This window comes from Oncorhynchus clarkii, chromosome 16 (assembly GCF_045791955.1).
Source record: "Oncorhynchus clarkii lewisi isolate Uvic-CL-2024 chromosome 16, UVic_Ocla_1.0, whole genome shotgun sequence".
In the NCBI taxonomy this organism is placed as follows: Eukaryota; Metazoa; Chordata; class Actinopteri; order Salmoniformes; family Salmonidae; genus Oncorhynchus; species Oncorhynchus clarkii.
Genome location: NC_092162.1, coordinates 49,469,113 through 49,496,839, shown reverse-complemented (window position 1 = coordinate 49,496,839; position 27,727 = coordinate 49,469,113). Strand labels below are relative to the sequence as shown.

The 27,727-nt window shown below is 40.7% G+C and overlaps 4 protein-coding genes across 6 annotated transcripts in view; 2 read left to right on the top strand and 2 right to left on the bottom strand.

The window, feature by feature from the left end:
• Positions 1-9,214, bottom strand: part of LOC139367676 (nephronophthisis 4) — a 190,914-nt gene extending 181,700 nt beyond the window's left edge. Inside the window, exons 1-2 of the mRNA XM_071105959.1 lie at positions 8,883-9,214; positions 8,535-8,693 (exon numbers count right to left, since the gene is read on the bottom strand). Coding sequence (XP_070962060.1) covers positions 8,535-8,693; positions 8,883-9,032 — 309 coding nt within the window. The 5' untranslated portion in view covers positions 9,033-9,214. The remainder of the gene's footprint in view (positions 1-8,534; positions 8,694-8,882) is intronic.
• Positions 9,215-10,798: 1,584 nt separating this feature from the next.
• On the top strand, positions 10,799-15,210 carry LOC139368638 (DNA fragmentation factor subunit beta-like). 2 transcript variants are annotated; one of them, XM_071107758.1, is made up of 7 exons: positions 10,799-10,963; positions 11,114-11,240; positions 11,692-11,877; positions 12,031-12,110; positions 13,521-13,694; positions 13,797-13,897; positions 14,057-15,210. In XM_071107758.1, exons 1-7 carry the CDS (start codon positions 10,841-10,843, stop codon positions 14,259-14,261), a joined length of 996 nt encoding a protein of 331 aa, XP_070963859.1. In that variant the 5' UTR covers positions 10,799-10,840; the 3' UTR covers positions 14,262-15,210. The 2 variants fall into 2 exon arrangements, with proteins under 2 accessions (XP_070963859.1, XP_070963858.1); XM_071107757.1 differs by having other exon boundaries at positions 11,692-12,110; positions 14,057-14,989.
• Positions 15,093-19,078, bottom strand: LOC139368639 (UPF0688 protein C1orf174 homolog). Of its 2 annotated transcripts, none has more exons than XM_071107759.1 (4): positions 18,047-19,078; positions 17,664-17,756; positions 16,634-17,005; positions 15,093-15,583 (listed from the first exon to the last, which is right to left on the bottom strand). In XM_071107759.1, the coding sequence occupies exons 2-4, from the start codon at positions 17,754-17,756 to the stop codon at positions 15,449-15,451; spliced, it is 600 nt and encodes a 199-aa protein (XP_070963860.1). In that variant the 5' UTR covers positions 18,047-19,078; the 3' UTR covers positions 15,093-15,448. The 2 variants fall into 2 exon arrangements, with proteins under 2 accessions (XP_070963860.1, XP_070963861.1); XM_071107760.1 differs by having other exon boundaries at positions 17,682-17,756; positions 18,047-18,268.
• Positions 19,079-22,280: 3,202 nt separating this feature from the next.
• LOC139368637 (UDP-GlcNAc:betaGal beta-1,3-N-acetylglucosaminyltransferase 7-like) lies at positions 22,281-25,094 on the top strand. The gene has a single exon (XM_071107756.1). It carries the CDS (start codon positions 22,622-22,624, stop codon positions 23,867-23,869), a length of 1,248 nt encoding a protein of 415 aa, XP_070963857.1. The 5' UTR covers positions 22,281-22,621; the 3' UTR covers positions 23,870-25,094.
• The last annotated feature ends 2,633 nt before the right edge of the window (positions 25,095-27,727 follow it).

Sequence of the window (27,727 nt, the reverse complement as noted above, 5' to 3'; positions counted from 1 at the left end):
TCTTAACGCTACAACATACAATGACATTCTAGAAAATTCTCTGCTTCCAACTTTGTGGCAACAGTTTGGGGAAGTCCCTTTCCTGTTTTAGCATGACAATGCCCTCGTGCCCAAAGCAAGGTCCATACAGAAATCGATTGTCGAGATTGGTGAGCTCTGACCTCGATGCAGGCCAGTCAAGTTCCTCTGTGCAGGCCAGTGAAATTCAAGGTAATTATAGCAGCAAAGGGGGGACCAACTCTATATTAATACCCATGATTTTGGAATGAGATGTTTGACGAGCAGGTCTTCACATACTTTTGGACACCCGTCTGATTTCACACCCATCTCAGTGAACTAATCCATTGCAGAGAACAGGGGATGGACCAGTCCAAGAAGAAAGGGGGTGTGGCTAAGATGTCTTTCTCCAGTGTGCCCTCTCCCGCCAATTTGTGCACATTCATTGTTTTATAACTTAATTTTATGAATTGTTTGCGTATATCAATTCCCCATTACATACACTGCCTTGCGAAAGTATTCGTCCCCCTTGAACTTTGCGACCTTTTGCCACATTTCAGGCTTCAAACATAAAGATATAAAACTGTATTTTTTTGTGAAGAATCAACAACAAGTGGGACACAATCATGAAGTGGAACGACATTTATTGGATATTTCAAACTTTTTTAACAAATCAAAAACTGAAAAATTGGGCGTGCAAAATTATTCAGCCCCTTTACTTTCAGTGCAGCAAACTCTCTCCAGAAGTTCAGTGAGGATCTCTGAATGATCCAATGTTGACCTAAATGACTAATGATGATAAATACAATCCACCTGTGTGTAATCAAGTCTCCGTATAAATGCACCTGCACTGTGATAGTCTCAGAGGTCCGTTAAAAGCGCAGAGAGCATCATGAAGAACAAGGAACACACCAGGCAGGTCCGAGATACTGTTGTGAAGAAGTTTAAAGCCGGATTTGGATACAAAAAGATTTCCCAAGCTTTAAACATCCCAAGGAGCACTGTGCAAGCGATAATATTGAAATGGAAGGAGTATCAGACCACTGCAAATCTACCAAGACCTGGCCGTCCCTCTAAACTTTCAGCTCATACAAGGAGAAGACTGATCAGAGATGCAGCCAAGAGGCCCATGATCACTCTGGATGAACTGCAGAGATCTACAGCTGAGGTGGGAGACTCTGTCCATAGGACAACAATCAGTCGTATATTGCACAAATCTGGCCTTTATGGAAGAGTGGCAAGAAGAAAGCCATTTCTTAAAGATATCCATAAAAAGTGTCATTTAAAGTTTGCCACAAGCCACCTGGGAGACACACCAAACATGTGGAAGAAGGTGCTCTGGTCAGATGAAACCAAAATTGAACTTTTTGGCAACAATGCAAAACTTTATGTTTGGCGTAAAAGCAACACAGCTGAACACACCATCCCCACTGTCAAACATGGTGGTGGCAGCATCATGGTTTGGGCCTGCTTTTCTTCAGCAGGGACAGGGAAGATGGTTAAAATTGATGGGAAGATGGATGGAGCCAAATACAGGACCATTCTGGAAGAAAACCTGATGGAGTCTGCAAAAGACCTGAGACTGGGACGGAGATTTGTCTTCCAACAAGACAATGATCCAAAACATAAAGCAAAATCTACAATGGAATGGTTCAAAAATAAACATATCCAGGTGTTAGAATGGCCAAGTCAAAGTCCAGACCTGAATCCAATCGAGAATCTGTGGAAAGAACTGAAAACTGCTGTTCACAAATGCTCTCCATCCAACCTCACTGAGCTCGAGGTGTTTTGCAAGGAGTAATGGGAAAAAATGTCAGTCTCTCGATGTGCAAAACTGATAGAGACATACCCCAAGCGACTTACAGCTGTAATCACAGCAAAAGTTGGCGCTACAAAGTATTAACTTAAGGGGGCTGAATAATTTTGCACGCCCATTTTTCAGTTTTTGATTTGTTAAAGAAGTTTGAAATATCCAATAAATGTCGTTCCACTTCATGATTGTGTCCCACTTGTTGATGATTCTTCACAAAAAAATACAGTTTTATATCTTTATGTTTGAAGCCTGAAATGTGGCAAAAGGTCGCAAAGTTCAAGGGGGCCGAATACTTTCGCAAGGCACTGTATATCACCAGTAGTTAATTTACCATTAATTCCTAATCTACAATATTTGTTTGGTTATGGTTGGGGCGACAGGTAGCCTAGTGGTTAGAGAATTGGGCAAGTAACCGAAAAGTTGCTAGTTCGATTCCCCGAGCTGACAAGGTTAAAAAAAAATTGGTCGTTCTGCCCCTGAACAAGGCAGTTAACCCACTGTTCCTAGGCCATCATTGTAAATAAGAATTTGTTCTTAACTGACTTGCCTAGTTAAATAAAAAAAGGTTATTTATTTATGTTAATGCATCAAATATATTATTATTCCAGTCTTTTACCATTCTCTTACCATTCTCATTGTCTGAGTGGACACATTGCTTCTGAGAAACAAGTTTTGGTTTATCTCATTCCATTTACGAGTTTTGTCAATTTAGTCATTGTCTTTTGTTTGGAGCGCACCTGTCAATGTTGAGCAAGAACACGCACCTGATTATGCATAGAAGTAGGCCTATAGGCTACCTGGCCTAAGCGCAAATATAGGCAAATAAATGTGCCCATTTGGGGATCCGATAGTATTTCTCTTTGGCCTTAATGCGCTTTTGAACATCTCAAAGTAATTTTTCCTTCACCTCAAACAGCAAGCAAACAAAGTCTGTTTTTACATCCATTGAGAATGACAATAGTTGCTTAATGTCTTTGAAAAATCTTTCCAGCTCTCTCCCTTGAGGATTACCACTGAGTATGAAAGGGAAAAATGTAATGCTCTGATCCAGTGGAAACGTCATAAAACAGGCCTGCCTGATTACTTCTTATCCCTTGCACAAATAGCCTACAGCTGTGTCTGTCCCGAGCTTTGAGGGCCCAGAAAATGTTATACAATGTTGCAAGTTTGCTAATGCAAGCTTCAGGCCAGACCCAAGTTAATAGTTGATACAATGCTTCAAGTTAATTGCAGAGAGGCCAACCTAGCCAATGTAATTCATATGATATTTATTTTTATCAGGATATTTTCTACCTGCAGGCTGCAATGTTTTTATTTGTTGGTTTTATGTAGGCTATTTTAACATAGTTGGCATTGGAAGTTACTTTTTAGGTTTATAATTTTAATTCAGATTTGGATATCATTTTGATTAACCACATGACAATGATTTTGAGATACTTTTGGTCATGTAGTGTATGTGGACACCTGCTCGTTGAACATCTCATTTCAAAATCATGGGCATAAATATGGAGTTAGTCCCCCCTTGCTGCTATAACTGTTCTGCCTTATTATTATTCGACCATGCTGGTCATTTATGAACATTTGTACATCTTAGGCAATGTTCTGTTATAATCTCCACCGGCACAGGCAGAAGAAGACTGGCCACCCTACATAGCCTGGTTCCTCTCTAGGTTTCTTCCTAGGTTTTGGCCTTTCTAGGGAGTTTTTCCTAGCCACCGTGCTTCTACACCTGCATTGTTTGCTGTTTGGGGTTTTAGGCTGGGTTTCTGTACAGCACTTTGAGATATCAGCTGATGTACGAAGGGCTATATAAATAAATTTGATTTGATTTATAACAGCATCCACTCTTCTGGGAAGGCTTTCCACTAGATGTTGGAACATTGCTGTGGGGACATCAGGTTGGGCACTGATGTTGGGCGATTAGGCTCGCAGTCAGCGTTCCAATTCATCCCAATGGTGTTTGATGGGGTTGAGGTCAGGGCCCTGTGCAGGCCAGTCAAGTTCTTCCACACCAATCTCGAGAAACCATTTCTGTATGGACATCCCTCTGTGCATGGGGGCATTATCATGCTGAAACAGGAAAGGTCCTTCCCCAAACTGTTGCAACAAAGTTGGAAGCACAGAATCATCTAGAATGTTACTGTATGCTGTAACGTTAAGTCTTAAATCCAAGATGGCGTAGAAATCAGACGTCTTTGTCTTGTCCCATGTATATATATTTTTCTTCGCAATCTTTTTTATATTTTCCCTAAAAATCAACTTCAAAATACTCTCCTGCAACACACCTCACCCAATGTGGTGTGGATCTGTTTTTTCCCCCAAAGTATTTCTATTTACCTACGAACTTGAATACCTCAACTAGCTACCAGCTATCAGCTATCAGTCAGCTAACCTTTAGCTCGGAAAGCTCTCGCCAATTCGTACAACTCGTTTCAAACCAGAGCATACCGGACCTGTTCTCTCTCCATATCCCCGGATTCCTACCGCAAACTCTGAACCCTTTCATCTGGATCATGGCAGCTAGCTAACCGCAACCCGGAGTTGACTACTCCTGGCTAACGTTTCCATCCCGGAGCAAGCACCAACTAGCCTGGGGCTTGCCCTTGCTAGACCCATCTCCGGGCTAGGGCTCCTGGGCTACTCCTGAAGCCCACTCCTTGGCTACAATATCTGGACCCCTTCTACTGCCGGTACGGGGCACGGAACACCGCCGATCCTTCACGACTGGAATACCGACATAATCTGCCCAACAATCCCCTCAGGCGCGACATCACCTGAAGGCCCATTCTGCTATCCGCGGCCTGCTAGCTATCTATAGCATATTGGACTGTTAGCTGATCCACCGGCCAGTTTCTTGAACCACTATACTCATTTTGCTACCCCTCTGCTACTTGGAACCCTACTAATTCCACACCCGGTCTATCGACGTCACCGCACGAGGAGGCAAAAACAGACTTTTCCCCCATCGTGACGTCCCTCTAAGGCCGGTATGCTAGCTTGCTATCCCCGGGCTGCTAACTGCTAGCTTGCTATCCCCGGCCTGCTAACTGCTAGCTTGCTAGCCCCGACCTGCTAACTGCTAGCCCCGGCCTGCTAACTGTCTGAATCGCCGTGTCCCCAGCCAGCCCAACCACTCACTGGACCCATACAATCACTTGGCTACGCATGCCTCTCCCTAATATCAATATGCCTTGTCCATTACTGTCCTGGTTAGTGATTACTGTCTTATTTCACTGTATAGACTATAGCCCTGCTCAATATGCCTTAACCAACCATGTTTTTCCACCTCCCACATATGTGATGACATCACCTGGTTTTAACGACTCTAGAGACTATATCTATCTCTTCATTACTCAATGCCTTTACCTCCAATGTACTCTCTTCCTACCATACCTTTGTCTGTACATTATGCCTTGAATCTATGCTATCGTGCCCAGAAATCTGCTCCTTTTATTCTCTGTTCCCAGCGCACTGGACGACCAGTTCTTATAGCCTTTAGCTGTACCCTTATCCTACTTCTCCTCTGTGCCTCTGGTGATGTAGAGGTTAATCCAGGTCCTGCACTGCCTAGCTCCACTCCTACTCCCCAGGTGCTCTCATTTGTTGAATTCTGTGACCGTAAAAGCCTTGGTCCCATGCATGTTAACTAGATTATGATTATGATTTTTCAACGCCCAATACCGATTATTGGAGGACCCCAAAAAAAGCCGATACCGATTAATCGGCCAGATTTTTTACTTTGTAATAATGACAATTACAAAAATACTGAATGAACACTTATTTTAACTTAATATAATACATCAATAAAAAAACAAAGTGTTGGAGAAGAAAGTAAAAGTGCAATATGTGCCATGTAAGAAAGCTAACGTTTAAGTTTCTTGCTCAGAACATGAGAACATATGAAAGCTGGTGGTTCCTTTTAACATGACTCTTCAATATTCCCAGGTAAGAAGTTTTAGGTTGCAGTTATTATAGGACTATTTCTCTCTATACCATTTGTATTTCATTAACCTTTGACTATTGGATGTTCTCATAGGCACTTTAGTATTGCCAGTGTAACAGTATAGCTTCCATCCCTCTCCTCGCTCTTACCTGGGCTCGAACCAGGAACACATCGACAACAGCCACCCTCGAAGCATCGTTACCCATGCAGAGCAAGGGAAACAACCACTCCAAGTCTCAGAGCGAGTGACGTTTGAAACGTTATTAGCGCGCACCCCGCTAACTAGCTAGCCATTTCACATCGGTTACACCAGCCTAATCTCTGGAGTTGATATGCTTGAAGTCATAAACAGTGCAATGCTTTAAGCACAGCGAAGAGCTGCTGGCAAAACGCACAAAAGTGCTGTTTGAATGAATGCTTACGAGGAGGCAAAAATACTTTTCCCCCATCGTGACGTCCCTCTAAGGCCGATATGCTAGCTTGCTATCCCCGGCCTGCTGCCTACCATCGCTCAGTCAGACTGCTCTATCAAATCATACACTTAATTATAACATAATAACACACAGAAATACGAGCCTTAGGTCATTAATATGGTCGAATCCGGAAACTATCATCTCGAAAACAAGACGTTTATTCTTTCAGATAAAATACGGAACGGTTCCGTATTTCACTAACGGGTGGCATCCTTAAGTCTAAATATTCCTGTTACATTGCACAACCCTCAATGTTATGTCATAATTACATAACATTCTGGCAAATTAGGCGGCCCAAACTGTTGCATATACCCTGACTCTGCGTGCAATGAACGCAAGAGAAGTGACACAATTTCACCTGGTTAATATTGCCTGCTAACCTGGATTTATTTTCGCTAAATATGCAGGTTTCAAAATATATACTTCTGTGTATTGATTTTAAGAAAGGCATTGATGTTTATGGTTAGGTACACATTGGATCAACGATACGCACCGCATCGATTATATGCAATGCAGGGCACGCTAGATAAACTAGTAATATCATCAACCATGTGTAGTTAACTAGTGATTATGATTGATTGATTGTTTTTTATAAGATAAGTTTAATGCTAGCTAGCAACTTTCCTTACGCAGACGACACCATACTGTACACCTCTGGCCCTTCGTTGGACACTGTGTTAACAACCCTCCAGACGAGCTTCAATGCCATACAACTCTCCTTCCGTGGCCTCCAACTGCACTTAAATGCAAGTAAAACTAAATGCATGCTCTTCAACCGATCTCTGCCCGCACCTGCCCGCCCGTCCAGCATCACTACTCTGGACGGTTCTGACTTAGAATATGTGGACAACTACAAATACCTAGTTGTCTGGTTAGACTGTAAACTATCCTTCCAGACTCACATTAAGCATCTCCAATCTAAAATTAAATCTAGAATCGGCTTCCTATTTCACAACAGAGCATCCTTCACTCACGCTGCCAAACATACCCTCGTAAAACTGACCATCCTACCGCTCCTCGACGATATCATTTACAAAATAGCCTCCAACACTCTACTCAACAAATTGGATGCAGTCTATCACAGTGCCATCCGTTTTGTCACCAAAGCCCGATATACTACCCACCACTGCGACCTGTACGCTCTCGTTGGCTGGCCCTCGCTTCATACTCGTCGCCACTGGCTCCAGGTCATCTACAAGTCTCTGCTAGATAAAGCCCCGCCTTATCTCAGCTCACTGGTCACCATAGCAGCACCCACCCGTAGCACGCGCTCCAGCAGGTATATCTCACTGGTCACCCCCAAAGCCAATTCTTCCTTTAGCCGCCTCCCCTTTCATTTCTCTGATAATTACCTATATTTTCCTAACCCTCAGAAAAATGGACACTGGCATATTCTTGCAACGTTCCAAGGAAACGTGTCTAGAACATTGATATTGAATATTCTGAGAGCATGGTAAACACGTTCTGGGTAAGTTGTGTTTGACATTAAGGGAACGGTCTCTTGGAAACAGTCCTTGTCAATAAAACATCACAATACGGTGCAGTGTTCGATTTGGCTGCTGGGGGGCAAGGAGACCCTCAGCTTTGCTAAAACATTGTCGTTTTCAAGGGATTGTTAAATACATTTGAACTATTTGGTTTTAATATCATCACCTCTTGAAGAGCCTAGTCTGAGCTACACATTTCCGAATATTCCACATTTAGCTCTATCATCAGAGTTGAATATTCAGAGAACATACTGTATGCTTTTCAGTAAACATCAATTCATCATGTATTTTCAGATACGTGAGGGTAGCCTCTCCATTTCACATGAAGAGGGTAGCCTCTCCATTTCCTATCAAAACGTTAGGTAATGACATGAGACTCCTAAAGGAACCTTCTCTAAAGTTGTGAAAATTTTTCTTATTAGCAATTCAGCTAATTGTGGGCCAGCTCTCCCTTGAACAAACTCCTTATAACTGGTGTAAATACTGACCAATGGAAGCCTTTTTTGACACTTCCATTTTCCTTGGACATTCTAGCCCTGTCCAAAAACAACCATTGGCAACTACAAACTGCTCAAAAACGAAGGCTCTCGTACCAGAGATGAGGCAAAAAGTTAACTTTTTGACATGTTACCCAACTGCCTTCAGTTCTGCAGTCAGCTTTGTTGGTAATTCGCAGAGAAGTCAGCAATCGCTTGTTGTTGTTTGCTTCTTATCATCGGTCTATGGTGCATAAGTACAAGGTATCAAATCCAACGCAAATTATTGGCTTTCTTGTACCTCAGCAAATCCAGAGCCGCCTATCGTTATGAACAGTTGTATACCTCATTAAACATTGCCCTGTGGACACCACTCATCTGTTGGGGTGAGCTCTTCAACGTTCTCCCGAAGAAGTGCTGGTGGCTGGTATCAAACAGGGAAACACTCAGCTGGTACTTGACTGGTTCCCTCTTTCGATTCCCTTCTGACTCCCCTTCCTTCTTCTCCTAAGTGATGAGGGGAGTAGAAATGTTTGTAACTGGAAGTCAATTAGAAACGGGTCCCTAGCTAAACATTTGCAACTCTACTAACGTTTGTCTACCTACCAGGCTGGGCTAGCATCAAACTTGCGAATGGCATTAGCTAGCTAACTCTTCGGATGCCAGGTTTATGCAAATAAGGCGTAGGCCTACCTGTTGAATGTGAGGTCCATCAAGATGCTTCAGGATGATTTGGAAGCCTTGAGAATGGGTGTGGGATGAGTCCTGTGCCAGTCGAACAGTCTGGCTGTGTGGAGGAATCATCCGTCCTCTCTCAAACAGTCCTTTCCAGTCGTCGGTCATTGAGAGGATATTTCGAGTCTGCAGCAAAGTCAAATTTCGCTAGCTATATTTAGCTAAAACAACAACGCCTAGCTTGCTAGTTAGTGGGTTTTGTTTTGTGTGTTTGCTATCAGTAAGTAACGTTAGCTAACATTAGGACTTGTTCATTAAGATACCAAAGCGAACTTTGCACTATTCTCAAACCTCAGAAAATAAGATTGTTACCCAAACTAGCTATGCTTGTAATTGTAGCAAGTAAAATGTCGCGCAGTTGTATAAAAATCACTGTTTTACCCTCGCTTATTTGAAATCCTAGCTATCCAGGCATGTTGGCAACAGGGGAAGCAAAATAGCTGACTTTCAAAAGGGGGTAAAGATTTAAAAGGTAAATAAATGAAGGTACGAATAGTAAAAATATATATTTTATCAAATCGACTGATATATTCAAAGATTAAAGATGTTCATTTTAAAATTGATTATGTAAATGCAGGATTACCAAATGACCTGAATGAAATTGTTCTATTACCGTATGTTCCCTTTAAATTGGTTTCTCCCGTCACTTGGCATCGGTTACTACGGTGATATTAACGTTGCTATGCCTTTTCTTCTTATTCGTTCAAAATGTACTAAAGAGAGCGGGAGACCAGCACGTGTCCATATCGCCACCCTCTGGTTTGGGAAGGATACATACTGTTGGACATTGCATATTCTCTATGCAAAACGATCCTCATCCACAGACCCATTTGCATTTAAATACAGCCTTGTGTATACTGTAGTGGTCAGGGTGAGGGGGACCATAACAAATCCTAATAATTTGGACATCATATTCTATCTTCCTAGGGATTGACTGTTAAAATACACTGGCCAATGCCACCACTAGGAGAAATGGGGAGAACTTGCATAGCACACTCACCAGCTGTTTTATTTAATCTTTATTTAACTAGGCAAGTCAGTTAAGAACAAATTATTTTGTACAATGATGGCCTACCAAAAGGCAAAAGGCCTTCTGCGGGGACGGGGACTGGGATTTCTTTATTTTATTTGATTTAATATAGGACAAAACACACATCACAACAAGAGACAACACTACATAAAGAGACACCTATGACAACAACATAGCAAAGCAGCAACACATGACAACACAACATGGTAGCAACACAACATGGAACAAACATTATTGGGCACAGACAACAGCAAAAATGGCAAGAAGGTAGAGACAACAATACATCACGCAAAGCAGCCACAACTGTCAGTAAGAGTGTCCATGATTGAGTTTTTAAATGAAGAGATTGAGATAAAACTGTCCACTTTGAGTGTTTATTGCAGCTCATTCCAGTCGCTAGCTGCAGCGAACTGAAAAGACGAGCGACCTTTAACAGAATGACTGACAGGATGGGTGTTGTATGTGGAGGGTGAGGGCTGCAGTAGATATCTCAGATGAGGCCTAAGCTTAGCTTGATGGTCTGTGAACTCTGGTCTAAATATGTCTTTGCTCTGGACCAAAACTTGCATCCTAGAGAGCACATTTGTAAGACGGATAATGTGGCCACACAATAGAATCAAGTAGGATACGGTTACCTATAAAATCAGGCCCCTGACCTACAGAATATAAGTACTATAACAATTGAGATCCTCTTCATCTTTTTATCTGCATCTGCTACTGGATATTCTAGAAGCAGCTGAGTGACACTGTCAACTGTGTGCACGTGCAGTTCTAAAACGCTAGATGGCAGTATATTGGATAATTTTCCAACCTGTCCTGTAGCTGGCAGCATGCATCGTTTCTTTGTGTGTTTCTGCACATTGGTCTTCATAGAAGAAAAGACGCAATGTTTGGACTTCAAAGAAAAAAACAAGTTGTCAAAATAAGAAGCCTGAATGAAACAAAAAAATATGGTGTGGCTGCAACAAGTCTGAAAGAGCTTCTCAAAAAGGGGAGTAAACTTCTACAGGTACGATTTCGTCCAGTAACTTGCTATGTTTAGCACATTCTACTGCTACTACCATACCATAACAGCGGGTCTAGACTTGCAACCAGGAAGTGGCGATAATGAAAGTTACATTATTTTGTTTGAATTATTATGCGAATAATTTTCTTCTAGGTTCCACTCGTCGGTTCGCATATTTCCTTGTATGAAGATGGAACAGAATTGACAGAGGACTATTTCCGAAGTCTTCCAGACAATGCTGAACTTGTCCTTCTTGCCATGGATGAGAGATGGAGCGGCTGTGAGTGAAACATTAAAAGTAACTAAAAGACTGTAAAAAAGAAACATAGTAACTAGCCAACTAACAACCTAAGACTATGTGGCATGCACAATGCAAATTCATATAGGGTTTAGGACCTACTTTATGTAGCTGTGCATGGTAAATAAATGATAACAATACTAACTAAAATATGCACTTATACAAATATGCATAACCTTGTGGTGATTGATTTGAAAGGGATGCATTGGTAAAAGTAATAGAAATATAGCCTTGCTTTCACTCGTAGGAAGAGCGGTTAACCAGGCTCATGTATTGAGTAGCCTAACCATGCCTGCCAGTGATACTTGCCAGTGAGGCTGTCTGGGCTTCAAATACAGTCGGTTACATGGGTGCCATGACTCTGATGTTTAGGTTAACAGAGGCTGTTCTGTGAACCAATTGAAATAACTGTTATGATTTGTGATTATTTCAGTTGTCTGCGACATAGGCCGGTTGCTGGACACCGACAGGAACTCAGATCTTCTGATTGATGCGGCTAAGGGGCTTCTCTCAAACGAGCGGTCTCCAAAGAGACGCAGACTCCTGGGGGACCTGCTCCTGCACTTGAAGGACAGCTCTGAGGCTGAAAACAGAGAAGACGATGAAGACTGGTTCCAAGGTAACAAGTCTTCAATCTTGGGATGGATAGAAATCCTGCAGGAAACGATGTGGCAGCCAAAAGAAAGATGGAGAAAAACAAGGACATTTTTATTTTTTAATCTGAAACAAACTGTCTCTTTACGGTTATACCGTTCTATTTTTGGGCTTTCAGGAATTGATGACAGATTTAAGACCAAATCGGCCTACATGAAGTACAACTGTGAGAGCAGGATTCGTGGATACATGAAGGAGGTGAAGCTACAGTGCCTTCAAAGTATTCATACCACTTGACTTATTACACGTTGTGTTACAGCTTGAATTCAAAATTGATTAAATATTTTTTTTATACATCTACACACAATACCCTATAATGACAAAGTGAAAACATGTTTTTAGAAATGTTGGCAAATGTAATACAGAAATATCAAATTTACATAAGTATTCACACCCCTAAGTCAATACTTTGTAGAAGCACCTTTGGTAGAGATTCCAGCTGGCAAGTCTTTAAGAGCATTCCACACATGGATTGTGCAGCATTTGCTCATTGTTCTTTTCAAAATTCTTCAAGCTCTGTCAAGTTGGTTGTTGATCATTGCTAGAAAACCATTTTCAGGTCTTGCCATAGATTTAAGTACAAACTGTAACTCGGCCACTCAGGAACATTTGGCTTTTTGGTTAGCAAATCGTGTAGATTTGACCTTGTGTTTTACATTATTTTCCTGCTGAAAGGTGATTTTTTTAATCTCCTAGTGTCTGGTGGAAAGCAGACTGAACCAGGCTTTCCTCTAAGATTTTGCCTGCGCTTAACTCCATTTCTTTTTTATCCTGAAAAACTCCCCAGTCCTTACAAGCATACCCACATGATGCAGCCACCACCATGCTTGAAAATATGGAGAATGTATTGTATTTGCCCCAAACATAACACTTTGAATTCAGGACAAAAAGTTAATTGTTTTGCCACATTGTTTGCAGTGTTACTTTGGTGCCTTGTTGCATGTTTTGGAATATTTTTTATTCTGCACAGGCTTCCTTTTCACTCTGTCATTTAGGTTAGTATTGTGGAATAACTACAATGTTGTTGATCCATCCTCAGTCGTCTATGCCATTAAACTCTGGCTCATGGGATATTCAATGTCTGCTTTCAAAATATATATATCTACCAGTAGGTGCCCTTCTTTTCGAGGCATTGGAAAACCTCCCAGGTCTTTGTGGTTTAATCTGTTTGAAATTCACTGTTCCGTTGAGGGACCTTAGATCATTTTACGTGTGGGGTACAGAGATGAGGCAGTCATTCAAAAATCATGTTAAACACTTATTGCACATAGTTAGTCCATGCAACTCATGTGACTTAAGGACATTTTTACTCCTGAACTTTAGGCTTTCCGAAAGAAAGGGGTTGAATTCTTGACTCAAGACATTTCAGCTTCAGTGTGACAGCAACAATCTCAATTTAATCCATTTTAAATTCCGGCTGTAAGACAATGTGGAAAAAAGGGTGTGAATACTTTCTGGTGGCACTGTATATTACTGTGGCACTGTCAAGAAGTGATCCTCAAAAGCCGTACCTCATAACAAGCCTACTCCATACATACTGTCAATTGTAATCTGCCCTATTTTCTGAGGAAAGAATACACGTGACAGACTTTATTCTCTTATTCACAGGTGCATAGTTATGCTCAAACCATCCAAAAACCTAAACTCAAGGACGAATACAAGAAGACTGCAGAGTGCTTAGTGATGCAGCTGAAATCTGACAAGTACAATGGTTGCTACTTCAACAGGAAAGAAAAGGAACAAAATCGACTATGCACCCAGGAAGGATGGTTCTCCTGTCAGGTAACATTGATAGCATAGATATTATAATGGTAACTAACAGGACCAGATTATGTTTGGCTCAGTAGCATCCTGTGTCCTTTCCCATCTCTCTCCTTTCCTCAGGGTGCTTTTGACCATGATGAATGCAAGTCCCTTCACTCAATCAACCCCTATGGAAACCGAGAGAGCAGGATTCTCTTTAGCACCTGGAACTTGGACCACGGGTGGGTTTAGTGAATAAAGGTTATAAATATTCAGAATGTTAAGCTCAAAATTGTTTGTAAACAGTAACAAAAAAGCTTGCTTGATTATCAATTGCAATTGTTAAGGTCGTTTAAGGACAAGTTTTATCAAATCTAGACTGAAATCTGTTTCTGTCCCAGGATTGAAAAGAAGAGGACAGTCATTCCTACCCTGGTGGAAGCACTGCAGAAACACAAGAGCAGCAACATAAACCTGGACTATTTTTACAAACTGCTGTTTACTCGGGAGAATCTGAAGCTGGTACATATTGTATGCCATAAGAAAGGTGCCCATGACTTGCTCTGTGACAAAAGGAAAATGTACAAACAGGGCAAACGAAAATGATTCTCTAAAGTGAAGGGTATATGTTTTTCTACTGTTTATTCTTGAATTTTGTATTTCTTTATTAACTAGCTAACGGATGAAGTGCAAGACGCATGATAACTGGTAAATAACTAAATGTAATTATGGACAGGGAACATTTCTGCTACTATCAGAACAGCTTATTTATTGATCATTTTGTGCTAGTGATTTTAAAGCACTCCATCATGAGCTATTGTTTGGGTAATAGTCAATGGACCAATTGCAAATCGTCCCAAGCCCTACACACGGGTATGTTCCGTTCGATTCAACGTTTGCTACGTCGCGTGTCAGTTTGTACTGAACAACACGTTCCCCCAATACAGCGCACACCAGTCTTCAATAGCCTTTGAGGTACGTTTGGTGGGTGTGGCCTGATCAATATGGATGTGACCATTTCAAATGGCAAAATGTGTGTCGCACACCATACAGTAGCTCTCTGGGCCACCATAATGACACCGTTCAACTATTTGCTCAGAACAATACTGCTTCCATTGAAATTAAATGTACATTGTTCTGTACTACTGAATGCACCCCTGGTGATTTGATTGGTATAAGCAAATGGTGAAACTTCCACCCAGCCTATCGGTGGAGCTATTACCATATTGATTACATCTGTCAAATCCTCTGAACTCCAGAAGAGCATAGGGTGGGGGGTTGAAATATTAAAGGTTTGACTATTGTTGGAGTCAAGCAGATTTGATGATTACAGCTGATTTGAGCGCAGCTCCATGGCCTGTAAGTGTAATTAGATAATTATGTGATAAAGTTCTGCTTAGTTTCAATAGCACAATACAAAACAGCAGACACAGGTAATTGAACATTTAAGTTATTGTATTGGCAATGCAACTTTGACTACAAATATTGTGCATACATAAGGCATTCAGTAACAATATTGTAAAATATACAATATAAATAAAACAATCTGAGCACTTAACCTGTACCATTTAAATATACAGTATAGATAATTGAAAAGCAAAGTTTTGTTAGTGCAAATATTAATACAAAGATGTATAACTTTAGGGTATATGCTGGCAAAACATGAACTTGATACCCTGGTTCTGTTGAACGAATCCACTTTATCAGGCTCAACTGTGACGTTAGGCTTGTTAAGGTCGTTTAAGGACAAGTTTTATTCCATCCTATTGATAGGAATGAGTTATTTCTGTAAATTAAGTGCCAACTATTTCATCTTGCTGCATTTCTGTGTAGCCCTCTTCATCACTGTCCTCTTTGGCATAGTACTGTCGTCTCCTGTGCTCCCTCCTGCTGAAGGTCGAAGTAGCCGTAGATCTTCGTGGACAATCCTACAAGGCAAATAACAGCATGTCAATAACCATGTTTCCATCCAGTTTTTATGCGAAAAAAGTCATATCATATAAAAAGACGATCACGACAGCTGTGATGGAAACAACGTTTTGGTACAATTTTATAAATACAGACAGAATTTGTTTATTTGACATGGTGGGATCTTTGTCAGTAAAATTATGCAAGAATTGGCCATGGAAATATTGATAGAATAACTATCATATCGAAGTAAACTTGGGAGTCACACAATGTTATGGTATGTGATCCTCCCACTACAACTCTGGAAACCATGCAGTTTTAGGCTACAGATTAAATAAGTTATGAACTTCACAAGGTGATGAAAGTGCAGTGATCTTGATGCTCCTTTCCAATAAATATAGATGGGTCGGATTCTGGTGGCATGATCGATGCTTGACAAATAAAAAATATTCTCACCCTTATCCATAATAATCTCATCATATAGACTAGCTTACCCCCACTGTATCGGAGCTGTTGGCTAGAGCTCATGTGCCAAGACCAGAGTAGGTACAACACATGAGTTTCTGCTGCCATTTCTCACAATTCATTTTACAGACAAAAATATCCCAACTTGTCTAGTGTATTTAGTTTTGTCGACATTTGGAAAGTTTACCGACAAATGTTTCCATCAGGCCTGTTGTGACTTTTTCACGCGCTTGTCGGAAATAGGAAACTCGGAAATGTCCAACTTGCTAACCTGTAATAGTGATACACGTGCCGCATTCAACCAGTTAACTGTGAAATTTCCCACATGCTTTCTTGTTCCGACTAGCACATGAAAGCAGAATTACTCGCATAATAAAGGTTGGATGGAAACCTTTATTGGTTTACACAGGCAGCCCAATTCTGATCTTTTCCCCACCAAAAATAGCTTTTCTGAACTGTACCGATTGGTCAAAAGACACATTTTTGAAGATTAAAAAAAAAAAAAAAATAGTTGCTGCCTGTGTAAAACGCAGCCATTGTGCTCCAAACATCAGACCAGGATCTTGTTTATCACACCTAACACTTGTTATAAAATCTCATCTCACCTGCACAACTTCCATGTTTCCGAAGAACTTTTCCACAGGAAGAACCTGGTTACTGTCATCATCAAGGAAGACGCTCTTGTCAATCACAACACCCTCTTCTGTTTCGTCATCCTCCGTCTTCTCTGGCAACCCGTTTGTTCGACAGTAATTCAACTCTAATCGCACACCGTTCTCTTTACCCTCCCACAATTCCTCCAGGTCTGGTGGTGCTCCACAACTTGTCTTTTCAGGCCTCTCGCAACCATCGCAGCTGAGCCTCTCAGAAATGGTTGTTGACTCCCTACAACCACCAACCATCCAGTCATTCAGGGCCATTTCTGTTTTTGAGTCTTCAATTTTCATTTTTTTAACATGCCTCCTCTTCCCTGAACTCTATAAAGTCAAAACAACAACTTATTAAAAATAATAAACAGGCTTCCATGACACTATTAATGACAATCCCAGTGGTGTAAAAAGTACCCAACTGTCAAACTGGTGTAAAAGTAAAGATATCTTAACAGAAAATGACTCAAATAAAAGTTACCCAGTAAAATACTACTGGAGTAAAAGTATTTGGTTTTAAATATAATTAAGTATCAAAAGTAAATGTAATTGCACTGTTGGTTAAGGGCTTGTAAGTAAGCATTCACAGTAAGGTCAACACTTGTGGTATTCAACACGTGACAAAGTTCGATTTGAATTGCTAAAATCTACTTAAATATCAAAAGTACAAGTATGGATAATTTCTAATTCCTTATTAGTCCGCCAGATCATAGGCAGTAGGGATGTTTTCTTGGTAACTGAATTGGACCATTTTCTGTCCTGCTAAGCATTCAAAATGTAACGAGTACTTTTGGGTTTCAGGGAAAATATATGAAGTGAAAAGTACATTATTTTCTTTAGGAATGTAGTAAAGTAAAAATACTACATAGTAAAGTACGGATACCCAAAAAAACTAAGTAGTACTTTAAAGTATTTTTACTTTAGTTCTTTATACTCTTGCGTAATCCAAATGGTAAAATGAAAACAGAAGAACTAAACGTTCACCGACCTTATCTGAACTCTTCACCTCGAGATGGACCCTGCTTGAGGAAACAGCGCACATCCCCTTTCGCCGCTTCAAGTTGCTAACTCGACTCGGCATCTGAAATGAGGAGTTCACACATGTTGTTAACTCAGTTGGACAACTGGACATTAGCTAACACTTCTAGCTGGCTAACCAACTGTTACTGCCCCACTTTTAGCCGACTAAACTCTGATGTTACTGCCCCACTAGCTGATAAGACTATAAACAATTCCCAAAGACAATGGGAAATGTAATAAATAACTACCCGAAGTGTTAAAAATAATATAAATACTGTTGTGGGAGGTTAACTAGCTAACTTAACGTTAGTAGCTGCAGTAACTAGCCAACTCTGACAAACTTAACGTTACCTGGATAGCTATGTCGGTCGCTGGCTTGCAATCTTGTAAACAGTCGCTTTTTTCAGTCAGTGGATGTAGCCAAATTAGCTAATAAAATCCAGTAATTGTGTTGTAAATACAGGTAGTCAGCAAACTGTAAAATCGTGGTTCTGATAAAGCGCCGCCGTGGTGAACCGAGACAGCTTCCGAACCCGACTAAATGTTTCTGTATAGAAGTCACGTGCAAGTAATTATTTTCCGTTTCCAGTTTTGGAGAACAAAACAGCATATGCGTCAGTAGGGTTACCTCGACTTTACACCGGGCTCAATGCTGATTGAGGTGATATGCTGGCTTCCACTAGTTAGCACAGCCACAAAGTCAAAATTGAGAGGGGGCCAGTTGCGACATTATCTCAGTCATCCACCAGGGTCTCTATGCTGCCACCTACTGATAGGCTGCCAACTACGCTCAGTGCAGTGCATCTCTCAGGAATACTGGGGGGTGTCGAAAGGAACCATATAAGGATTAGTGTGGGTTTCAAAATGAACCATAAAAGGAGAAGTGGGGGATTTCGAAAGAGTATTTTAACACTAGAAGCGCTGGAATTCCATAACTACTAGGACCGTCATGACTTGATATTTCAATTATTATTATTATGATGATTGTTATTTCAAATATTCAATAATACATAATTGTAAAGTGAATGTGAAATAAGTTAATGTAGCTAACGTTAGCTAGCATTTACATTTACAAAAAACATAACATTACGTACACGGCTACCTGTAGGTAATGTTCAAAGACAACTCACAGTGGGTTAATCTTTTTTGTTGTTGTTGCATAAATTGCATTCCTTCATTTAATTTCTGCAGACCATGACTGACGTCCGATAACCCAAACGGCGTCTTGAGTGGCATATTTCAAAACCACCACTTCTCCTTATTGGTTCCTTTCGAAACCCCCACTTTATCTGAGAGATGCACTGCACTGAGAGATAACATATTAGGCAGCAAAGGTAACCTGCCTAAATTATTACCGCCCGTATCACTCGGTAGCCTTGAAGTGCTTTGAAAGGCTGGTCATGGCTCACATCAACACCATCATGCCAGAAACCCTAAAACCACTCAAATTTGCATACTGCCCCAACAGATCCACAGATGATGCAATCTCAATCACACTCCACACTGCCCTTTCCCACCTGGACAAAAGGAACACCTATGTGAGAATGCTGTTCATTGATTACAGCTCAGCGTTCAACACCATAGTACCCTCAAAGCTCATCACTAAGCTAAGGACCCTGGGACTAAACACCTCCCTCTGCAACTTGATCCTGGACTTCCTGACGGGCTGCCCCCAGGTGGTGAGGGTAGGTAACAACACATCTGCCACACATCCTCAACACTGGGGCCCATCAGGGGTTCGTGATTATTCCTCTCATGTATTCCCTGTTCACTCACGACTGCGTGGCCAAGTACGACTCCAACACCATCAATAAGTTTGCTTACGACACAGCAGTTGTAGGCCTGATCACCGACAACGATGAGACACCCTATAGGGAGGAGGTCAGAGACCTGGCAGTGTGGTACCAGGACAACAACCTCTCTCTCAATGTGAGCAAAACAAAGGAGTTGATCGTGGACTATAGGAAAAGGAAGGCCAAACAGGCCCCCATTAAAGTTGACGGGGACTGAAGTGGCCAGCTGGACTATTTAGATTGACCCTATTTACATAATAAACAGCAAGTAGCAGCAGTTTATCTATGCATAGTCACTTTACAAGTCACCTTGACTAACCTGTCCCCCCGCACATTGACTCGGTACCGGTAACCCCTGTATATAGCCTCGTTATTGTTATGTACATTTCTTGTGTTACTTTTTGATTTATTCGTAGATTTTTTTTTAACTGGAGTTCATTTAGTAAATATTTTATTAACTCTATCTCTTGAACTACATTGCATTGTTGGTTAAGAGCTTGTAAGTAAGCATTTCACGGTAAGGTCTTCGTTATATTCGGCGCATGTGACAAATACAATTTGATTTGATCAGTAGGTGGCAGCATAGAGACCCTGAGGGATGACTGCTCTGAGAGATGACGTCGTAGCTGGACCCTATTGAGGATCAAAATTGGCTAGATTGTAAAAATGTAATAGCCCACCCGTGACAAGGACCGACGAGTTCTGAGATGCCGTTCTGCACACCACTGTTGTACTTGTCCGTTATTTGTCTGTTTGTGGCCCGCCTGTTAGCTTGCACAATTCTTGCCATTCTCCTTCAACCATTCACTGTCTTCTTGGTAAGCAACTTTAGTGTAGATTTGGCCTTGTGTTGTAGGTTATTGTCCTGCTGAAAATTGGTTTTCCTCTAGTATTTTGCCTGTTTCTTTTGATCCTCAAAAACTTGAGTGTTTGCCAGTGTCAAGCATACCCATACCATGATGCAGCCACCACCATCCTTGAAAATAAAGAGGCAGTTACTCAGTGATGTGTTGGATTTGCCCCAAACATAAGGCTTTGCATTTAGGCCAAAAAGTGTGTTCCTTTGCAGTATTACTTTAGTGCCATACAATATGTATATTTGTATTCCTTTTCACTCTGTCATTTAGGTCAACACTACAATGTTGTTGATCCATCCTCAGTTCTCCCATTACAGCCATTGAACTCTGTAGCTGTTTAAAAATCACCAATGGTGTCATGGTAATGTGTCTGAGCAGTTTCATTCCTGTCCTGCAGTTCAGAAGGACAAGTAACTTGTATGTGTCTGGGTGGTTTAATACATAATCCACAGCATAATTATTAACTTGACCGTACTTAAATATATATTAAATGTCTCATTTGTTATTGTTACCCATCTACCAATCACGGCCCTTCTTTATGAGGCTTTCGAAAGGCTCCCTGGTCTTTGCAGTTGAATCTGTGCTTGAAATTCAATACTTGACCTTACATATATTGTATGTATGGGGGACAGAGGAAGAGCTAATCATTCAAAAATCACTTCAACCCTTATTATTTCACACAGTGAGTCCATGTAATTTATGGGATTTGTTAAGCCAAATTTGACTCCAGAACTGAACAAAGGGGCTGAATACATATGCAACGACTAGGCATATACAGTGCCTTGCGAAAGTATTCGGCCCCCTTGAACTTTGCGACCTTTTGCCACATTTCAGGCTTCAAACATAAAGATATAAAACTGTATTTTTTTGTGAAGAATCAACAACAAGTGGGACACAATCATGAAGTGGAACGACATTTATTGGATATTTCAAACTTTTTTAACAAATCAAAAACTGAAAAATTGGGCGTGCAAAATTATTCAGCCCCCTTAAGTTAATACTTTGTAGCGCCACCTTTTGCTGCGATTACAGCTGTAAGTCGCTTGGGGTATGTCTCTATCAGTTTTGCAGCCTAGTAGGTGGCGGTAATGCAACATTTATTGGATGCCAACCGCCCTTAAACCTCGTGGAAGAAGAAGCTAGGACAGGCGGGAGGCAGGGGCGCTTCAGTACAGTTAATAAAGAAGTTAAAGACGCTGGAAGTCAGCCGCTGATAAACCCCACAGAAGACACTTTTTAGCCAGCTAGTCTGGTACACAGCAGGCGTTAGCGACACCGTTTTGCTAGCTAACTACTTGAGTATCGTGTCTTACTTTGAATGCACTTTATAGGCCAAGATACTTGGCAAAACAGCGTGGTAGTTTATGATAAAAAAAAAAGACACAAGTTTGACCCACGCACCTCTCAACAGACGTTAGACAATTCCCCCAAACCTACACACAGGGGTGCTAAAAGCTTGATTTTCCTAACACCTCCCCTGGAGTTACACTGTTTTGGCCCCGGGGGCTATTCTCACACACATATATATATATAGATATATATTTGTGTTAATGGAGATTCCCGCAAAACACATTTCCCCAGTAGATTCTAATCAAGTTTTCTGAAGCTACTTTGATGGGCAATTCACAATATTATATAATACAGTATAACGTTATGATCATTATAATATGACAATACATTACAATACTTGAAAAATAAATAGCATAGGTGCAATCAAATGAACAATATAGCCTCTACCTTAGACTTCGTTTTTTCAAGTATCCTATGACATTAGATATCTAGCCTTGTCGATGTTCAAAGTCTGGTGAACCAACAGGACGCGCAGTCTAGTGAGCCACCTGTGATGTGAAATAAGAAACCTTCATTTGGTCACAGAAAAGTGTAGTGGGGAGGGGAGAATTAAAAGTGAGTAAGGGGAGAAGCTCGTTGGCGACAGTCACTTTTCAAACCAGTCTGCAGGTGTTAGACTATGTCTCATCGAATATTTTTTATTTTTTTTGCATGATGTAACAAAGATTGTTTTCTCAACGAAAATAAAGTAATTGTAAGGGAATAGCACGGTGGCGTAGCCAGTTTATTTTCAATGTAGCTGGACACGGAATAGTTGCTCTGTTGACTCTGTAGCCAGCCTATATTTTACACGCAGCTCTCCATTTTTTAAAGGATAATGATGGACTTCAAATGGACACTAATGAGTAATTAAATGCTATGAAAATAGGGGTGCCTATTCAGTTGAAGTATTTCTCATTCATTCATACGCGTTTGGCGCTATAATTATGGATAATTTTTTCAGGAGAAAGAGGATATTGAAAACTCTCCTGAGCTTGTCTCTCGTTTTTGCGTCTTTAGTGATGATTTCAAAGTTCAAGCTTGTGGATAACAGCATCAAGGACGATATGGAGGTTAAAAGCATGGGACACGCCGGTTGGTGTGGACCTGAGTGTGATTTATACAAAGGAAAACGCATATTGAAAAGCAGTTTGGGAAACTACTCGCCGCCAGTTATTGGTGATGATTTGGATGCGCCACGGATGACCGTCTCCAACACTACTGCTTCTACTTGGGATGTACACGTTATGAACTGCAGTGAAGATTCAGCCGTAAGGGAAAACGATTGGTTTCGACGTTTGGACACGAGGTTCCACCAGTTTGTGTTGCATAGACATTGTCGATATTTCCCAATGTTGATAAACCATCCGGATAAGTGCAGGAATGGAGACGTGCACTTGCTCATGGTGGTGAAATCCGTTATAGAACAGCACGATAGGCGAGAGGCAGTGCGTAATACCTGGGGTAGGGAACAAACTATTGATGGTAAGAGAATAAAAACGCTGTTTCTCCTTGGAAGCGCTACAAATGGCAAAGACACTAAAAACCTTCAAAAGTTGATTGAGTATGAGGACATGATATATGGAGACATTCTCCAATGGGATTTTATGGACACATTTTTCAACCTCACCTTGAAAGAGGTAAATTTTCTGAAATGGTTTGATATTCACTGCTGCAGTGCCAAGTTTATATTCAAAGGGGATGATGACGTTTTCGTGAATACAAATAACTTGCTGGAACTTATTCGTTTCAAGACTGAGGACCGCAAAGTTGTAAATGTATTTGTTGGGGACACCATCTCCAAAGCCATCCCCATCAGAAACCGCCAGAGCAAATATTACATCCCCAAAGAGCTGTTTGACAGACCGTACCCACCTTATGTTGGTGGTGGTGGGTTTTTAATGTCCTCACAATTAGCTCGGAGACTGTTCGTGGTTTCAGAGGACTTGGAGCTCTATCCGATTGATGATGTCTTTTTGGGAATGTGCCTCCAGAAGCTTCACTTGGCACCTGAGATGCACCCGGGATTTAGGACCTTTGGCATCATGAAACGCAGAGTGAGCCCAATGAACAGCGAACCGTGCTTTTTCAAAAACCTAATCGTAGTCCATAAACTGAGCCCTCAGGAGCTACTCATGATGTGGAGCGTAGTAGAAAATAAGGAGCTGGTTTGCGCCAAAAGGACTGCACCATGAGTGTCAACCTACAGCTCAAAAGGACTCAAAGGTTATGCAGAAATATTGTAAGATTTTATAATTGAATTGTAATATTTGTATGTAGGCCTAGTAGGGCACTAAAAATATCCAACTAAGAAAGAATGTGAGAACAATCATGCAGTGATTTTTTTTAAACAAATGTTTATGAATGACATTCTTTCATTCTCACCCACCTGTTTGTTAATGTTTTTTCTAATGTAGATGGGTAGACCCAAATCCCAACAGGAAAACCAAAAAAGTAAATGCACATTCCTTAGGTCTACAAGATGAACCACTTTTTCAGCCAAATCTGTAAATAAATGGCAGCCTTTGACACTGAAAAACCCTTTTCATGCTACAGTTTTAGTGCTTTTGAGGGTGATGGATGTGTTTGTAACACTGAAAAGGTGGAGATTACATGAAAATAGAATTAGGTACAAAATCTATAACACATTGAATTATATTTTAAGAGTCAAAACTTGTTTTTGGTTTGATGTTTGTAACAGATTCAATAAATATGTATTTGTTATAGCAGTGTTTTACTGTAGTGCTGGGTCAGAGTTGAGGGCTGCTAGGTGGATATCAAACACTAATTGTTGGTGTAGAAGTGTTGGTGTAGAAGATTGCAACAGGTGCCTCTAAAATACATCTTTGACATCTCAAACAAGCCAGAAAAAGAGCAACATCAGCACTGTCCAGCTTCATTTAGCTTCATTTAATCAAACATGGATGTTTCAATCTGTGCACAAAATGGTTGTAAATCTACAGTCAATACCGATGGATATGTACTCAAAATACACAAGGACAATATATACACCTACGTAATTGAATAAATAAGAGACAAACCTAAGTCACTAATGCAACATTATAAAGGTTTAGGACCCTATTCCGTGTTGTGGAGAACCAGTGGCGGTTCTAGACCATTTCAACTGGGGGGGCCAAGCTGGGACAGTTGTACTGTTAGAAGGGCCAGCTACATTAGACGTTATTGTTGTCATCGTTTTCTTCACTGCATTGCAGGCAACAGACCATGTTCATAATCACCATCGTTGCCACTGTCTAATAATGGATGTAAAAAAAAGTTATGTAAAAATTATTCAATACTCCACGTTTAGGGGGGCCACAAGGGGGTCCAAAATTGTTGTCACAGGGTGACATGATGATCAATGTTTGGCTGGCATTTTACAAATAAAAAATGTTTCCATATCTGTGAGCTGTTGAGCTGTTGGACAGAGCGCGGTACCAAGACCAGAATGGGCACATTCGCTATAATGCATTTGTCTTTTGTGTGACGAACCATCAGTAGAGTTGAAAATGCAATGGAACCCCATTTAACTTGGATATTTTATTTGGTACATGGGAATGTAACCGCAAAAGCATACCTTTATCCATAACAAGTAGGGTAGGAGGGGGTAACCAGCTCCCCTAAGAACAATGTCCAATTGCTGACCCAAAAAAGCAATGTTTGGAGAAATAAAAATGGCATGTGGATGAAGGTCATCAACTATAAAGCTAAATAAATGGCTACAGTCTACACTTCTTCAGTGATTTCATGAAATGTTGTTTTTAGAAAAGTGGCGTTTTTTAAAGTACCGGGGTAATTGGCCCGCTACATTTATTTAGAAATTCTTTAGTAAGTAATACTTAAAAAGCTTGGTCTAGTTGTCTTATTTGAATTATTTGAATTAAATATGGGGGGGAAAGGTGTAGCACGTCACCATTAATAAACCGCACTATGAGGAGATTTGATGTAAAGTCCTTTTTAACTGACCTGCACATTTGTTTTCTTTGTTCTTTCTTTGTTGTTCCTTTTCCATACAATATCCATTATGTACAACTAAACTAAACATGATTTGAATAATGCAAGATTTTAAATCCCAGCAGTCTTTGAAATGACATTCGGGAGCAAAAGGTTTTCAATAGTTGTTTTTAATTAATTAAAACAAATATTATTTGCAATATAATATTGGAATGTAACATAACTAATAACATTAAATAACATTGGTATTGAACATTTAATAACAATACCTTAAATAATTAATTCAGTGTAACATTGATGTGGCAACTCTTATGCACGATTCTAATTTGTACAAAGGTCCAAAATAAATCTATCCACAGTAAAATTGGAGTACAACTCATGAGCCCACACAATACCCCACAATGACTAAGCAAAAACAGGTTTTTCAAAAATGTCAAAAGTGTTTGTTTTTTTTAAACCCTGAAATAACACATTTAAGTAAATATTCAGACCCTTTACTCAGTACTTTGTTGAAGCACCTTTGGCAGCAATTACAGCCTTGAGTCTTCTTGAGTATGACGCTAAAAGCTTGGCACATCTGTATTTGGGGAGTTTCTCCCATTCTTCAGGTTGGATGGGGAGCGTCGCTGCACAGCTATTGTCAGGTCTCCTGTGGCGGCAGGGTAGCCTAGTGGTTAGAATGTTGGACTAGTAACCGAAAGGTTGCAAGTTCAAATCCCCGAGCTGACAAGGTACACATATGTTGTTCTGCCCCTGAACAGACAGTTAACCCACTGTTCCTTGGCCGTCATTCAAAATAAGAATTTGTTCTTAACTGACTTGTCTAGTTAAATAAAAGTAAAATAAAAAAATAAAAAAAGAGATGTTAGATCGGGTTCAAGTCCGGGCTCCTGCTGAGCCACTCAAGAACATTCAGAGACTTGTCCTGAAGCCACTCCTGCGTTGTCTTGGCTGTGTGCTTAGGGTTATTGTCCTGTTGAAGGTGAGCTTTCACCCCAGTCTAAGGTCCTGAGCACTCTGGAGCAGGTTTTCATCTGTTCATCTTTCCCTCGATCCTGACCAGTCCCTGCCGCTGAAAAACATCCCCACAGCATGATGCTGCCACAGCCAAGGATGGTGCCAGTTTCCTCCAGACGTGACGCTTGGCATTCAGGCCAAAAAGTTAAATATTGGTTTCATCAAACCAGAGAATCTTGTTTCTCATGGTCCGAGAGTCCTGGCTTTTGGAAAACTCCAAGCAGGAGTTGTGTCTTTTACTAAGGAGTGGCTTTCGTCTGGCCACTCTACCATAAAGGCCTGATTGGTAGAGTGCTGCAGAGATGGGAGAACCTTCCAGAAGAATAACCATCTCCACAGAGGAACTCTGGAGCTCTGTCAGAGTGGCCATCGGGTTCTTGGTCACCTCCCAAGTACCTTCTCCCCCGATGGCGCAGTTTGGCCGGGCAGCCAGCTCTAGGAATTGTCTTGGTGGTTCCAAACTTCTTCCATTTAATAATGATGGAGGCCACTGTGTTCTTTGGGACCTTCAATGTTGCAGACATTTTTTGGTACCCTTCCCTGGATCTGTGACTCGACACAATCCTGCCTCGCAGCACTACAGACAATTCCTTCGATCTCATGGCTTGGTTTTTTGCTCTGACATGCACTGTTAACTATGGGACCTTAAATAGACATGTGTGCCTTTCTAAATCATGTCCAATCAATTGAATGTACCACAGGTAGACTCCAATCAAGTTGTAGAAACATCTCAATGATGATCAATGGAAACAGGATGCACCTGAGCTCAATTTCAAGTCTCATAGTAAAGGGTCTGAATACCTATGTAAATGTGATATCTGTTTATTTTTAAAACATTTGCAAACATTTCTAAAAACCTGTTTTCTCTTTGTCATTATGGGTTATATATTGTGTATATCGAGAACATATATTTTTTTTAATTGAATCCATTTTAGAATAAGGCTGTAATGTAACAACATTTGGAAAAAGTGAAGGGGTCTGAGCACTTTTCAAATGCACTGTATATGACATAAAATGCTGTGTTAAATAGCTAAAAGGCTATAAAGTAACATTAACTGTTAAGCTCTCAGTCACCATTGGAA